At 39.2% G+C, this 17406-nt stretch overlaps 1 protein-coding gene across 4 annotated transcripts in view; it reads right to left on the reverse strand.

Moving 5' to 3' along the window:
* megf11 (multiple EGF-like-domains 11) overlaps window positions 1-17406 on the reverse strand; it is a 302641-nt gene that overhangs the window by 215172 nt on the left and 70063 nt on the right. For all 4 annotated transcript variants that reach the window (XM_078427061.1, XM_078427063.1, XM_078427060.1 and 1 more), the window contains exon 5: window positions 2776-2868. In XM_078427061.1, the coding sequence (XP_078283187.1) occupies window positions 2776-2868 (93 nt within the window). The remainder of the gene's footprint in view (window positions 1-2775; window positions 2869-17406) is intronic.

Genomic DNA, 17406 nt, shown 5'->3' on the forward strand with positions numbered 1-17406 from the left:
CCCTCTCATCTTAAACCCAAGCCCTCTAGTTTTAAATCCCCTTATCATGGGAAATAGACACTAGCTTTCATCCTGTTCGTGCCTCCCATAAATGTCTATACTTCTATCATGTTACCCTTCAGCCTTCTTCACTTCAGAAAAGAAGGCCCAGCCTCTCAAATCTCTCCTGTTAATTCAACCCTCCAATCCACGCAACATACTTGTGAATCTTTTCTGCACCATCTTAAGCTTAATCACAACGCACACACAATGCCATTCTGTGTTGTGGATGTAGCTCAGTCCACCACTACACCAGTCTCCCCACCACTGGCTTGATCTACACTTCAAGCTGCCTCAGGAAAGTAGCCAAAATAATCAAGGGCTTTATTCACCGTGGTTATTCCCGCTTTTCCTCTCTCCCATCATTCAGAAGATTAAAAAGTTTGAAAGATCAGATCACCAAATTCAAGAACAGCTTCTTCTTTTGTTGTTTTCAAACTATTGAACAGTCCTAGAGTGTAGCCCTGATCTTCCAACATATCTCATTGCGGACCTTGGACTTTTTCTCTTTTGCTGTAATGTATATTGATGTAATTCTATAGTTTGCGCTCTGGTATTTTTGTCTTTGCACTACCTGTAACGTATGACTTGATTGCCCTCATTTATAGTATGAATTGACTGGATAACATGCAAAGAAAGCCTTGAGTGTATCTCATTACATGTGATAATAATAAATCAATACCAATATGAAATACTCCTGCCAGAGTCCCTGAAACGTCTTCTCCTGTTTCTCATACCATCGTAGGACATATCTCAGGGATTCATGCACCTTAATGTATTTCAAGACCTCCAACATCTCCTTTGTGGTGTTGATACACTCAGGCTATAATTGTTTACTTTCATTAACTCACTAGCTTCCATGTCCTTCATGGTAAATATAAATGAAAAGTATACATTTAAGGTCTTCCTCTGTTCCTATAGTCCCACACATTGATCCTTAAGAGAATCTACTCACTCCCAAGCTACCCTTTTGTTCTTAAAATACCTCTAAAATCTTCCAAGATTTTCCTTATCTTGTCTGTCAGGGAAATCTCATGGCCCTTTTCTGCCCTCCTAATTTCCTTCCTGTGTTCTTCATCGTTATGCCCTCATGGGATTTGCTTGATCCCAGCTGCCTATACCTGTTGTATGCCTCATTTTTCCTAACCTTTAATATCCTTCATCAACCAAGGTTCCTTGATTTTGTCTTTCACTGAAACATAAAGATGTTGATTCTGAAGAAGTTCCTTTATGTGCAAACAACCTACTGTAATCAACTTTCGTGAGTTTTGGTCAATTGAAATTAGCCTTCCCCAATTTAGGACTTCAACTTGAGGGCCAATCCTATCTGTTTCCATAACTATCTTGAAATTAATAAAATTATAGTCACTGCTGTCGAAGTGAACCTCCACTCACACATCAACCACTTATGCAGCCTCATTTCCTCAGAGGAGATCGAGTGTAGCCCTTTTTCTAGTAGGGCCATCTATATTTTGCTTCAGAATACTTTTTTGGACTCACTTAACAAATTCTATCGCATCTAATCTCTTAGCACTGAAGCAGTCCCAGTAAATATGAAGGAAGTTAGAATCACCCACAAATACACTCATATAATACTTACACCGATCTGCAATATCCCTACATTTTTGCTTTTTGCAATTCCTGCTGACTATTGGAAGCCAATCCCACCAAAGTTATCATCATTTTTTATTTCTAAATTCTACCCTTGTGGCATCCCTAGATATCCCTTTCTAACTCTGTTGCGGCATTCTCCTTAATCAGAAGTGCAACTGCCCCTCTTCTCTTACCTTAACCTCCATCACATTGTACGCATTGATGCCACCAATATTGAACTACCAATCCTGCCCATCTCTCAACCATGTTTCCGATTATAGTTATAATATCACAATCCATGCTCGGATTTCAACTCCTTACTTTAAAATAAATGCACTTTACCCTATCAGGCCTTCCACACCCCTCTGTCCTACCCTTGCGTGGCCTGCCTATTCGACTTAATTACTCTAAACTTCATTTTTTGCTTCATATTTTTCATCTGATTACTACACTGTGTCTCAGCTTGCACGCAGACCAGTTTAAGTGTGCACAAGTAGCATTAGCTACTTATTGCATGAATATTGATCCCTCTCCCGTCCCGCGTGCAGCGTACCTCTGCCCCAGAGAGATCCCAATGGTCTAAATAGCTGAAGTCCTTCTACCTGCATTGGGCCTTCAGCCATTCATTTTTCCTATCCTCCTGTTACTAACTTTAGAACTATTGAGATACCATTTTTTAACCTTCTGACTAACTCTTAATATTCACTTTACAGAAGCACATCTCTCTTCCTGCCTATGTTGTTAGTACCAATATGGACCATGACCTCTGGCTACTCACCCTCTTCTGTCAGAATGTCTTGTATCAGCTATGAGACACTCTTAATATTGGCACTTGGGAAGCAACATATCATCCTGGAGTCAGATTCATCGTCACAGAAACACTTATCTGTACTCCTGACTTTCACATCCCCTATCACTACTGCTTGCCAAGACTTTGACCACCCCTGGTGTATAACAGAGCCAATTGTGGCACCAGAGCCAGTTGTGCAGCTGCTATAGCTTTCCCCTGAGAGACTATCAATCTCTCCCCAACAGTATTCAAATTGGTATACGTATAGCAAATACAGTGCAAATTCTGCAATAATGTGACTACATTTCAAAATAAATCATTTGTGCATTTTATTCATTAGCATTCTCACTCACCACTTGAGCAGTCTGTTCCTCCCCAGCCAGGTTCACACTGACAGGTGTCTGGGGAAACACACTTTCCATGCATGCATTCTTCTGTGCACAATGCTACAAAGAAGAATGGATAAATAACTTATTAATATTAACATATTTGTAAACAACATGAAACTGAAATTTAATTGTATCACATAATAAAGATTTTTATTATAGTCTTTTAAAAAAGTAAAAGTTACATAAAAGTCACTGTTACATTTTGTTTTTCAGGCCCCCTCATCTGTATCTACTTATTGTTTACTAGGCTTTATCCCATCCGTATCTTTCTTTTCCAGCTTTAACCCCCCCTAGTCTCTCACTGAAGAAGAATCCCAACCTAAAACGTTATCTGTCCATTTCCCTTTACAGATGCTGCCTGACCCACGGAGTTCCTCCAACAGTTTGTTTTTTGCTCAAAATTCCAGTATCTGCAGTCTTATGTCTTCAACCTGGAGCTTCTCTGCATCCTCCTTAATAATCATCTTCCCACTCAGCTTTGTGTCATCTGCAAATTGGAGATATTACAACTAATTCTTACATTTAAACCACTAATCATATCTGCCCTAATACTAATCCCTGTGGTCGCCCATTGGGCAATTCCTGCAGTTCAGAAAAATATCTACTTATTCCATTCTATTTCCTGCTAGCTAACCAGTTCTACACATCAACTCATTACCCCAAACCCTGTGTTTTAATTTTATGAATTAATCTCATGTGAACCTTATAAAAAGCTTTCCGAAAGTCCAAATGCAACACATCCACTGGTTCTCTGTCATCTATTCTGCTAGCTATATGCTGAAAGAATTGCAGTTAACTTGTCAAGCACAATTTCCTTTCATGAATCAATGTTGACACATTCTAATCCTATTACCAAGCGTTCTCCTTTACATTGAGTCATAGATCCTTCAGGTAGGCCCTTCAGCCCAACTCGTCTATATTGGTCGAGATACCCATCGACATAAGTCCTATTTGCCCGTGTTGCCCCATATACTTCTAAACATTTCCCCATCCGTGCCTGTCCCAACATGTTTTAAATGTTGCAATACATGCCTCAACTATTTCCCCAGGCAGCTCGTTCCATATATGTACCATCCTCTGTGTGGAAAAATTGCCCCTCAAGTTCCAATTAAATCTTTCCTCTCTCACTTTAAACCTATGCCCTCTAGTTCTTGATATACCAACCCGGGAAACAGATTGCACATTCACCCTTTCGATGTCCCTCATAATTCTACTGTGTACATTCATCTTATCTTGTCTGTAAGGATTTTATATACCTCTACAAGTTCATTCCTCAGTGTGCTATGCTCCACGGAATAAAGTTCTGCCCAATCTCTCCCTATAACTCAGTCCCTTGAGTCTTTGTAACATCCTCTTAAATCTTTTCTGCACTCTTTCCAATTTAATGGCATCTTTCCTCTAGCTGAGTGACCAAAACTGAACACAATTCTCCAAGTGCAGCTTCACCAATGTCTTGTACAATTGCAACATAAGTCACAACTTTTATATTCAATATCCTTGCTGATAAAGGCCAGAGGCCAAAAGCTTTCTTCTCCACCCTGTCCACTTTCTGAGAATTATGTACTTACACACCTAGGTTCCTCTGTTTTAAAATTCTCCCTAGGCCATACCATTCATCGTAAAAGTCCTAACCTGCTTTGGCATCCCAAATTACAATAGTTTGTACTTGAATCTTAATGCAACTCTATTTGCCATTCCTCAGATCCCTTACCCTGCTGATCAAGATCCCGTTTTAATAAAGTGATAACCTTTTCCAACTGTCTATGATTTTAGTAAAATCTGCAAAATTATATAGATGACAAACAACAATGAGCCCAGCACCAACCCCTGAGGCACACAAATTGTCTTGGGCTTTTTGGCCAAAAAACAACCTTCCACCATTACCTTCTAATTCCTGCAACAAGCAAAATATGTATCCAATAAAATAGCTCTCCTTGGATACCAAGTCATCTAACCTTCCACCATCACCTTCTGCATCCTGCCATTAAGCCAAATATGTATCCAATTAGCTAGGGGGAGGGGGGGGGGGAGGGGGGAGGGGAGGGTGCTGCATCAATGCAGGAGAGGTTTGGGCCCAATGGGTCCACTTGGTCTAGTAGCTGCTATATTGTCTTGCTATCAGTTCAATAGACAATAGACAATAGACAATAGGTGCAGGAGTAGGCCATTCAGCCCTTCGAGCCAGCACCGCCATTCAATGCGATCATGGCTGATCACTCTCAATCAGTACCCCGTTCCTGCCTTCTCCCCATACCCCCTCACTCCGCTATCCTTAAGAGCTCTATCCAGCTCTCTCTTGAAAGCATCCAACGAACTGGCCTCCACTGCCTTCTGAGGCAGAGAATTCCACACCTTCACCACTCTCTGACTGAAAAAGTTCTTCCTCATCTCCGTTCTAAATGGCAGAGGGTGGAATCTTGAGCAAAAACAAAGGGCTGGTTATGACGCTTCACATCATGGAAAGGGTGGGGAGAGGGAGATGTGACTGATGGTTGGATCACGTTGAAAGTGTCAGAAATGTCAGAGAATGATGTCGTGAACACAGAGCCTGGTAGAGTGAAAGGTGAGGACTAGGTGAACTCTATCCATGCTTGGTCTGGGGGAGGCGGAGAGGGAGCAGAACTGTGGGACACAGATAAGACCTCTATTCACAACACTAGGGACGGAAACCACGTTAACTTAAGCAAGAGGAATCTTGGATGTTCTAGAGTTGAAGGTATTCCAGTCCGAAGAAATATCAGACCCAAAATGTCATCTGTGCATCCCTCCACAGATGTAGCCTGGCCCACTGAGTTCCTCCAGAACTTTGTTTTTTTTGCAGAAGATCTATCAGTGATCTATCCTTGTTCTCCTTCTCATCGGACTCGCCTGATTTTCAATTATGAGGTATTTATAGATTTTATGTGTTGTCAAAAACAAGACATTACTGGCATAAATATAACCTACCTGATTTCTGCAGCTTACAAGTTTTCCATAGGTGTGTTTTAAGTTAATGATATTATAAGCTTTGTGGACATGTGCGCCACTTTTTTTAAACAGACTAGTTTTGTTTGATTGGCTTAATTGAACAATTATGTTCTGATGCATTGATCTGATAATATTGGCATTCTTGGCAGAATGCTAAAATTAGTTCCATTCAGGCTAGCAATAAAAATGACCTACATTGCAAACTGTACCCATGCCAGCTCAGTAGTAATTTGATTAGCATGAATTATTCTAGCTTTTCCAAGGTCAAACGGCTAGTTAAGCTATTTCACAGAAAAAGTCAACATGAAGAATTTAAAAACAACTCACTTAGAACTTGTCATCTTTTCAAGTTCTACTGAACTAAATTATATGGCTCTAAGATTTTGATCGTAATATGCTTTAGATAAACTGGTTACAATTAAAAATTTTGAAAATTCTGTACTCAAAATAAGCAACATTCATATTAGGAAAGATTAAGTCATAGTCATACTGCTTCGAAACTGGCCCTTCGGCCCAACTTGCCCACACCGACCAATTAGTCCCATCTATACTAGTTCCACCCCTGCCCGCATTTGACCCATATCCCTCTAAACCTATCCTATCTATGTACCTGTCTAAATGTTTCTTAAGTATTAAGGTAATTTGAACAGAAATAATTTATGCAATTATAAAATTCAAGGACTAATTGCAAGTACAATGAACAAAAATTCTGATTCACTGGTGTCACTGCAAATTCTCAAATCTCACATCAATAGTATTATCGATTGCCATTACTATATCAAACATGTTTCTCATCATGCTGGAATTTTTTGCCCTCCTCTGAATTAATAAATTTCTCTTTCTGTTGTGGCTGATCATAATCCATGAAAATCCATCCACTGCAGTTGGCATTTGTAAATTCAGCTTCAAATAAATTCAGAAAAATAAGGCCATAATTTTGCACCACTGCTTAGATAATGTGGGCATTGACTTGAGTCTGATAGAGCAGCTCATGAAAACACAGACAATTTATCAAGAGCCACTGCAACCACCAAAATAGTTACATCCACTAGAAATGTGCAGATCAGGCACACCAAGACTTCAATCACCAAGTTGTCAACTGTCAACTCGAGCTCCACACTCTTAAGTTATACTTAGTTTAAGTTTAAAGTTGTACTGAAAGTTTGCAATGATAGTCTCCCTGAAATAATTCTCCTACCAGGATCTCAGCAAAGATGTTGGTACATTTTTTCTACATTTCTGAAACAGCATCTTCATTAAAACGGAATGCCACCTTCGCCAGCCACGCCTTTATCATAAACAAGGTACGGGCATTTGTGGCCAAGGCCGTGAAAGGGACGTACCCACTCCAACAAGAATTCCTGCACCACAGACAAGTGTATTCTTTTCCTCAGCTTCCAAGCCAACCTGAAATGTCTTTGTGTCTCAGCCAGCACAGTTCAGAGAAAAGGGTGCTTCAGCTACTTACATTTTTTTTTCTGAGAAATAGCTGCTAATCAGTTCCCAAGAATTAATTGTGCTTTTTTGTTTATAGCATTTCCATGCAAGTTTAAATCATGGTAATAATCAATTAACCTTCAAGAGTGCAGAGCAAAAACAGGGTCTCAAGCAGATTAGCCTTCTGACAATAGTATCATTTGACACAATCACTTTTTAAATGATTTAATTGTTATAAAGATCTTTGGCTGTCATAATGAAGAAAACATTCAGTTCACACAGTCAAAGTAGATGGTTACACAGGACAAGTATCACAACTGGTCTCCAATGTCAAACAGTCCGGGAATACTTATTAAGATAATGCCTGTGGATTTGTTGATTCATTGATTAATCAAGAGCAGACTATCACGGCAATAAGAGATCTGGTGTTCAGTTGCAAAGGGAGCAGATTCAGTAATTCCCAAGGTTATTTTAGACATAATCAAAATAATTTAAAGAATGCAGTGGTTTCTCTAATTTCTAATTTTTAAACAATAGCTTCCTTAAATTTGAGTTACATTGCAAGAAATTTGAAAAATAAACTAGATTTATATTGTCAGCATAAATAATAATGCTTCAGAGCACCACTACTATGTATGTTGAATTATGATAAAGTATAATGATGCTTGTGACATTACTAACAGGGGCGAGTGAGCAGAGTACACTTTCAATTATTCAAAAATATTTAAAATAATTATTTTAAAAGAAATAACTGTTTCATTTAAAGCAAAATGACATTGACTCATAATCTATCTTTCATGCTCTTCAGGAACTGTCTTAAAAACACCACATTTCTGTGATTGTGTCAGCTGCTCCTTCAGGAAGAGATTCAGGAAGAGAGAGTATTTAACTCCTGATTGACTGACCTTGATCAAAAATAAATTAAAATTCCACCAAACATGCTACGAGACCTTTGTTAAAAGCAACTTTATAAAAACTAGATGCAACATAGCAAAGCCCAAAGGAAAAGTCCTTTCCAATCACAACACGATTAACCCAAGGACACAATTTATGTTATCTCCTTTTCTCCACAATCTAACTGTCTGCAGAATTTCAGTAAACCAGGAACTTTTCAAAGTGTTGATAAAGTCAGAGCTTTTTCCCATGAAAATGAACTTTCTGTGAAAATTGATAGTGCAAGATTAAATGGGTAAGGGTGCATGACCTTTTAAGGAATAAAATGTGCAGGGAAGGAACAATCCCAAAGCCAGAGGTATGTGTTACCTATTTTCATAGGGTTGATTATTTTACTGCAGGAAATGTAACACCTGCCCTTATGCCTCCTCCCTTGACTCCATCCAGGGACCCTGACTGCCTTCCAGGTGAGACAGAGGTTCACATGCACCTCCTCTAACCTCATCTACTGCACCCAGTGTTCCCGATGTCAGCTCCTGTACATCAGCAAGACCAAGCATAGACTTGGCGTTCATTTTGCTGAACACTTACGCTCGGTTTGCCAAAGCCTACTGGATCTCCCGGTTGCTAGGTATTTTAACGAACCTTTCCATTCCCATTCTAACCCTTCTGTCCTGGGCCTCGTTCATTGCCAGAATGAGGCCACATAGAAATTGAAGGAACTGCACCTCATATTTCACTTGGGTAGCTTACATCTCAGCGGTACGAATGTCAAATTCTCTAATTTTAGCTAACTTCTACATGCCCATCCCACCAACTACCGTCCTCCCCACCACTGGACTTCATCATGCCAAAAAATATTTGGCTTGTCAGTAGGCAGAGATTCGGCAGCCACAGAAGAGTAGAAAAGTACAGATTTTCATCCTTCTATCTTACTCAACATAACTTTCAACTTCTCTGCACTTCCCTGTCTGCCTGCCATAAATTATAAGCAGTATACCTAAGGTAGCCAAAGATAATACTGGTTATATTTTCAAGCTATCGTATTGAATTGTTTGTTTTATTACATTTTTTGAGGATAACTATATTTTTGCCTGCTGACAGACATTTCTGAAGTATAGAATTGTTGTCAAGTGCTCATCTGACCATCCATTTAGTTTCTTTAAAAGAGAACAGTTGAAGGATCTCTTAATCTGTTAAATTGTGCATTTCTTGCTGGCTGAAATCATTTATTCATTCTGTCTCCGTATATCTAGCTTCCTGACAATAGATGCAGAACCACCAAAGTGCTTTTGGGTCGTTGCCTCACAAAATGTACACCTTTGGGAGCATAAAATAATAATGTTGCTTTACAAATGTAAGCTGACAAAATTCAGCATCCATTAATTTTAATGTTACTGTTCACCAATAGTTACTTCCTTATTTTACACATGCGGGTGGAATTTTTTTTATTTTAAAATAAATAATAATTTTGTACTGGTGACTGTGACAATGTGATGGCACTTCAGAACTGATGACCTTTGGAACCTTTCAGTTATCTGCACAAATATCAGCAATATCACTGGTATTAGCCATTTTAAAACCGAATGTATCAGACTAAATTAGCCATTTTAAAACCAAATGTATCAAATGAACACCACTTGTCACAGAAAAACAAGTATGGGTGATATTTTGGGTCGGGACCCTTCTTCAGACTGATTGTGATGGAGGAGGAGAAAACTGGAAGATGCAAGGAGCAGGACAAAGCCTGTCGAGTGATAGGTGGATACAGGTCGGGGGTTTTGATAGGCAGATGGTTGGACAAAGGTCAGATGAAAATACAAAAAGGTGTCCCTCCCACCACAATCAATTTGAAGAGGGAGCTAGACCTGACATGTCACCTATCCATAGATGCTGTCTGACCCACTGAGTTACTATAGCATGTTGTACATTTATTTTAAATAAAAAACTATTGTTCTTTTCTATTTTCTTTTATTAAGTGTGGCAAAAAAACTCTTTGTTCCTAGAGTCATAGAGTGATGCAGTGTGGAACAGGCCCTTTGGCCCAACTTGCCCACACTGGCCAACATGTTCCTGCTGCACGTCCCACTTGCTAGCGTTTGGTCCATATCCCTCCAAATCCATGTACCTGTCTAACTGTTTGTTAAACGTTGAGATAGTCCCAGCCTCAATTACCTCCTCTGGCAGCTATTGTGGCAATTACGTCCTCTCAGCCCAGTCTACTCAACCTCTCCCTCTAGCTCAGATCCTCTAGACCTGGGAACACCCTCGTAAATCTTCTCTGTACCCTTTCCAGCTTGACATCTTTCCCATAACACAGTACCCAGAACTGAACACAATACTCTACATGCGGTCTCACCAACGTCTTGTACAACTGCAACATGACTTCCCAACTTCTATACTCAATACTTGTATGAAGGCCAATGTGCCAAATGCCTTTTTGATTACCCTATCTACCTGCTACTCCACCTTCAAGGAACCATTCACCTGCACTCCTAGATTACTCTGCTCTACAACACTCCCCAGAGCCCTACCATTCACTGTGTAGGTCCTGCCCATGTTAGACTTCCCAAAATGTAACACCTCACATTTCTCTGTTTTAAATTCTATCATCTATTCCTCATCCCACCTGACAAATCGATCAAGATCCTGCTGCAGTTTTTCACAACCATCTTCACTATCTGCAAAACTACCCACTTTTGTATCATCTGCAACCTTGCTAATCTTGTGTACGAAAAAACTGCAGATGCTGGTTTAAATCAAAGGTAGACACAAAATGCTGGAGTAACTCAGCGGGACAGGCAGCATCTCTGGAGAGAAGGATTGGGTGACGTTTCGGGTGGGTGAAGAAGGGTCTCGATCAGAAATGTCACCCATTACTTCTCTCCAGAGATGCTGCCTGTCCTGCTGAGTTACTCCAGCGTTTTGTGTCTAACTTGCTAATCTCGCCATGTATGTTCTTATTCAAATCATTGATATAGATGACAAACAGTAACGGGCTCAGCACCAAATTCTGAGGCGCACCATTAGTCACAGGCCTCCAGTCCCAGAAGCAACCTTCCACCATCATCCTCTGCTTCCTTCCATGAAGCCAATTTTCTATCCATTCAGCTATCTCTCCTTGGATCCAATGCGATCAAACCTTCCAGAGCAGCCTACCGTGCAGAACCTTGTTGAATGCTTTGCTGAAGTCCATATATAAAACATCTACAACTCTGCCCTCATCGACCTTTATGGTCACATGTTCAAAAAACTCAGAATTGTGAGACATGACCTCCCACGTACAAACCCATGCTGACTATCCGTAATCAGCCCTTATTTGTCTAAATGTCTGTATATCCTACCCTTCAGAATACAATCTAGTAGATTTCCAACTACAGCTCACTGGCCTATAGTTCCCAGCATTTTCCCTGCAGCCCTTCTTGAATAACATTTACCACCCTCCAGTCTTCTAGCACCTCTCCTGTATTTAAAGACGACTCTTAAAGTTCCTATTTTAGATTAGCTGGTAAATTATTTGTTTGATCCTTTCTTTCAGATCATTGTACATAGGTAAAATTGACTACTGCGAGTCATTTATGGAGGCTGCACAAAGAAATCCATTGCAATCTTACAAGCTGTTGGAATCAGCAAAAGCCTAAAATTAGTTGCCGGAGAACAGAAGAATGATATAAGATGACAATACATGTAATTCAGAGATATTAGTATCAGTATGTTCAGCAGCAATCATGCTAACTGCATGCCCATTAATTTCCTTCAATCATTATGATCAACAATGGTTCCAGCATATTCACATGGTATCTCACATTGTATTCTGCTAGTCCAAATGACTACTTTTTTTGGAATAGGTTAGCCAGCCATTCTGCTACAGGTCCTTTGATTTAATCAGTTCTAATTCATTAGACTATTAAGTGGGATCTTACCAAAGATTTGTGAAAATCTAGGTAAATCACATTTACTACTTCTTGCTTACATTTTCTGTCACATTTTTAAAGATTTCAGAATTTACCCAAGAGATATTTTCCCATTTGTGGACTTTTGACTTATATATTATTGTTTACCAGTACATTTCTAATTTCTCCTTTGACAAGGATTTCATTTTATTGGTCTTGTTGCATCTCCTTTTTAAATAGATTTTGAACAGTCTTCTGTCACGACACATGTTTACAACCCTTTTTTAAAAATATGAATAAATGATTCCCTGCCGTCTTGTATCCGAACGCTTTAAGAATTTGCTTGTTTCTCAACCTGTTCTGAGCCTACCAACAATCTCTGAACACACACCCTCAGATATTTCTCTGTATTCTTCTGCTACTTATTTATCCATTCTCCTAGTGTGATTATATTGCTTTGAAGTCTATTGCTGTGCTTCTCATGGTTCACCATTTCTCCAAGTTTTGTGTCACCTGCAAATTTGGAAGTGGCTCCCCATACATCCTAAAGCAAGCTGTTAGCATACATCCTTGTGGAAATTAATTGATTCACGGGCTGACTTGGCTAATTTTTCATTGGATGAGTTTTATGTCCACCATTTGTTCTTATATTTTTCTGAAACCCTATAAATCTCTCCATAAAGTTCCTCCAGTCATTTTCCATTCTCCAAATATTCATTTCCAGTGATTTATCATAATTTGAGAAGAACCTGACAAGCAACTCACAAAACAGATATCTGACAGTTCACAAAATAGAAATGAGGTGAGGAAGTCACAGCAAGAGATCGTAAAGTTGATAGGGGTGAGCCATGCTTCTGCATCAAAGCTTGTCAAGCAAGGGTCCAAAATAGGATCACTAACACCCAAGAGAACAGGCAAATGTGAACGTAAAAGGAAGATGACTCCAAGAGATGAGGTCTTGCTAATTTGGGAAATTTCATTGAAATTGGTTGTTTCGCTAGAAAACATGTGAAAAACAAAAATTGTTGCAATGAAGGAACGATACCAGTAGGCCCTAAAATATAAAGATTGTAAATGTGTGGACAGAAAAAAGTGCTATTCAGTGACAAAAACCATTTCCTGGTTCAGGGCCAACATAGCCAACATATTCGAAGATCAGTCGCAGAGCCGGTGAGAAAATGATCTGAGCAGATGATGTTCGGCTACTATGGTGGTCTGTTGCACTCAGTTGATGGAATAATGAGATCACTGCAATATGTCAATGTATTACAGAGAAGAATTGGAGATGGCAAAGACTTTTGCAGGCGGATCTGGGAAATTCCAGCAAGACCTTACACTGAGCGATGCATCATAGATGATAACCCAATTTTTCCAGAAGGGGATACATGTTTTGAACTGGCCTGGTAACTCACCTAACCTGAATCCAATTGAGAATTTGTGGTCAATTATCAAGGAGAGACTAAAAGAAAAGGACTGAACCACGAGACAGAAGCGCAATGAAGCCATCATACAGCTGTGGTATCAAGATTAAAAAATCCTCGGAAACTGTCAGAATCTGTTAATTCCATACCAAATCGCATCAAAGACTTGATGAAGGACTGTGGTGGACATATAATGTACTATAGACATAATGATAATGAATAAAAGGTAGCCTTGTGACATGTATATTGACTTGTGATATCCGAATGCCTGTTTGATTAAATTAATTTGTACAAGAATGTACATTACGAAAACCAGTGTTCATATACTAATCACCAGGGAAATTCACTGTGCATTTGCCTCCAGCCTAAAAGAAACATCTTTCTGTTTTGTTACATAGTTATTTTTCCCTCCATGCATTCACATTCCCTTTTATTTCATGGTCTTCAATGTTGATGATGCCTAATTTGCAGGACCATACGACGTGTCTGTTAAAGGTATATATATGCCACAAACTGATTCCTTCATGAACCCTCTCTTACTTCATCAAAAAGTTTAATCAAGTTAGCTGGACATGGCATGCTTAAATAAACCCATTCCACCTTTCTCTGATCAATTCACACTTGTGCATGTGACTGCTAATTCTGTCCTTTATTACTGTTTCCAAAACTTACCCCAAAACTGCTATTACACATGCCAGTCAGTAATTGATGGGTTTACCCCTACACTTACATTTTGAACAAGGCTGCAACATTTGCAAATTAGCAATCCTTAAGTACTATCCCTAAATCTGTAGATGCTTTGAAGATTATGGCCAGGGTCTCTGCAATCCTCTCCCTTGCTACCCCCACTATCCCAGCAGGATCAGATGATTTATCCACCAATTGCAAATGGCTTTTCTTGTACCTCCTGTTTAGCGATTTTTAGGTCAGAAATCAACCAATAAGGAACTCAATGTCCAAAATGGATATAGATAGATTAAACACATAGAAAAAATATTAAGTGGACCTTAATTTGCGGAAATTCACACTTTTTATCATATCTATAACAATTTGTCTATATTAGATCTCTCTCAGTGCACTCCCATTCCCCATACCAGTTATGATGTTGTAACCCAATCTCACATGCCTATCAACTACAACCTAATTCTCCCACCATCCATCTGGACTTGGCACAGTGGCAATTTAAACCACCAGACAGCACCTTTTGCATGTGGGAATAAAACAAAACCCATGTGTGGGAAAGAACTGCAGATGCTGGTTTAAATCAAAGGTAGACACAAAATGCTGGAGTAACTCAGTGGGACAGATAGCATCTCTGGAGAGAAGGATCTGAAGAAGGGTCTTGACCCAAAACGTCACCCATTCTCTGGAGAGAAGGAGTGGGTTATGTTTTGGGTCAAAACCTTTCTTCAGTCTGAAGAAGGGTCTCAACCCGAAACATCACCCATTCCTTCTCTCCAGAGATGCTGCCTGTCCCGCTGAATTACTCCAGCATTTTGTGTCTACCTTAAAACAAAATCCACATGGTCTTAGAGAGAAAATGCAAACTCACACAGATAGCATCAGAGGTTAGATTTGAACCAAAGGTGCTGCAAGCAGAATCACAATCTACTGCATTATGAGGTTACCAATTTTGATGGGAATTGCTGAAAGACATAATATTATTTAAATAGACGGTGTCTACACAATGCTGCTCCACCCTACGATTTGGGCATCTTCATTCATGAAACAAAAAATCAACATGCAGGTCGAGTGGGTAAGTAGGAAGATAAATGAACTATTGACCTTTATTGCACATAGGATATGATATAAAAATAACAAATCCTGTTGCAATTGCCCACACCATTGGTAAGTCACCGAGTCAGTTTCAGTCTCCCTATTTAAGGAGGGTCATACTTAAATTGAAGGCAATTATGAGAAGATTGATTCCTGGTGTGGAAGTTTTGTCAAATAAGTAAAAGTTGGATCTACACTCAACTGAATTCAGAAGAATAAGTGTAGATATAATTGAAATGAGTAAGATTCTGAGAGGATTTCCATGTTGTGAACAGTTATTGTTTCATTTGATTTCTAATGATGGGACATAGTTACAAGGGGCCAGTTATTCAAAGCATAGATTTTATTTTTGTGGAGGTTGGTGAATATCTGGAATTCTCTATCCTAGAGTACCGTGGAGGCTAAATTATTCTAAGCATTTAAAGTTGAGGCAGGTAAAAGTTTGAAAAATCAAGGAATTGCAGGCTATGGGGCTATGACACAGAAGAGGAAATAAGGTCAGTGTAGATCAGCCATGATCATATTGAATGATTTGGCAGGCTTGATAGGTCACATGACCTAATCCTGTTTCTATATTTTTGTATTCTTAAAAGTTTTTGTTTTTTGTCAATTATCTTAAATCAGTCCTCTGAGTCTTCAGTCTTTTATCATTGAAAACATTTTCTCTTTATTCACTTTATCTAGACCATTAATGATTTTGAACACTTCTATCGTATATTTTTTCAACCATCTCTACTTTAAGGAGAACAAATGCAGCCTGACCATTTAACTAATCTCCCTCATCCTCAGGACTATTTTGTTAAAAGGTTTCTGCACTGACTCCACAGATTTCACATCCTTCCTGGAGTGCAGTGACCAGTAAATAAATTGAGTCCCACCCCTTAGATCAATAGCCTCAGTTTAATTTAAAATGTAGTGGGTTGACCTTTTCTGTCCTCTTTGTAATTCAACATTCTCGCAATTTGAAATACCAGCTGAACAGCCTTGTGAGAATTTTATTTTGACATATTCCACCTGTGTTGATTCTGCTGCCAGTTGAAACTAGCAGAAAATTAAAACATGTCCAAAATGAAAGATATCTGCCTTCTTAAAAAATAGAGAACGGTGATAATGATTTGCTTTCTAATCCAATGTCACTATTTGTTCTTCTCTCTGTTTTAGTTTCTGAGAGCATTAAATAGTGCTTAGCTTAATCAGGATTCAGTTGATCATCAGGCATCTTGCTTATAGTTTCATATCAATTCCCACTCATATCCCATCTTTACAGAATCATTGACAACTACTTGATATGGGCCACTGGACCTTACATTTTTTTAAATGATCAAGAAAATCTATGTATGTTTAAAAAGAATCAGAAAAAAAATCAGCTATATATAAAAAGACAATTGAACTTTCAAATAATTGTATTATTAACCGACTATTGAGACATTTACAATATTTAGTTCTAAACTTGCATCAAAATACACATGATTCCCTATGGTATTACCCAAAGTACATTAGTGTGATGAGGAATGATCTCCATCGATCAGTCCACATGATATTTCAGGAATCATTAGAGTCAGGAGGGGTCCCTGATGAATGGAAAATTGCCAATATTACCCCGGTGCACAAAAAGGGAGCAAGGCAGAATAGTGGGAACTATAGGCCAGTTGGTCTGACTTCAGTGGTTGGTAAGATTTTAGAGTCCATTATAAAGGATGAGGTTATGGAGTACTTAGAAGTTCACGATAAAATTGGCCCAAATCAGTTTGGCTTTGTGAAGGGGAGGTCTTCCTTGACAAATTTGCTTGAATCCTTTGAAGAGGTAAATAGCAGGACAGACAAAGGAAGGTCAGTAGATGTTGTTTACTTAGATTTTCAGAAAGCCTTTGATAAGGTGCCATGCATTAGACTGCTTAGGAGGTTGAGAATCCACGGTATCCAAGGGCAGATATTGACCTGGATAGCATAAGAAAATAACTGCAGATGCTGCTACAAATCGAAGGTATTTATTTGACAAAATGCTGGAGTAACTCAGCAGGTCAGGCAGCATCTCAGGAGAGAAGGAATGGGTAACGTTTCGGGTCGAGACCCTTCTTCAGACTGATGTCAGGGGGGGCGGGACAAAGGAAGGATACAGGTGGAGACAGGAAGATAGAGGGAGAATTGGGAAGGGGGAGGGGAAGAGAGGGACAGAGGAACTATCTAAAGTTGGAGAAGTTAATGTT

Source organism: Rhinoraja longicauda, chromosome 33 (genome assembly GCF_053455715.1).
Source record: "Rhinoraja longicauda isolate Sanriku21f chromosome 33, sRhiLon1.1, whole genome shotgun sequence".
NCBI lineage: Eukaryota > Metazoa > Chordata > Chondrichthyes > Rajiformes > Arhynchobatidae > Rhinoraja > Rhinoraja longicauda.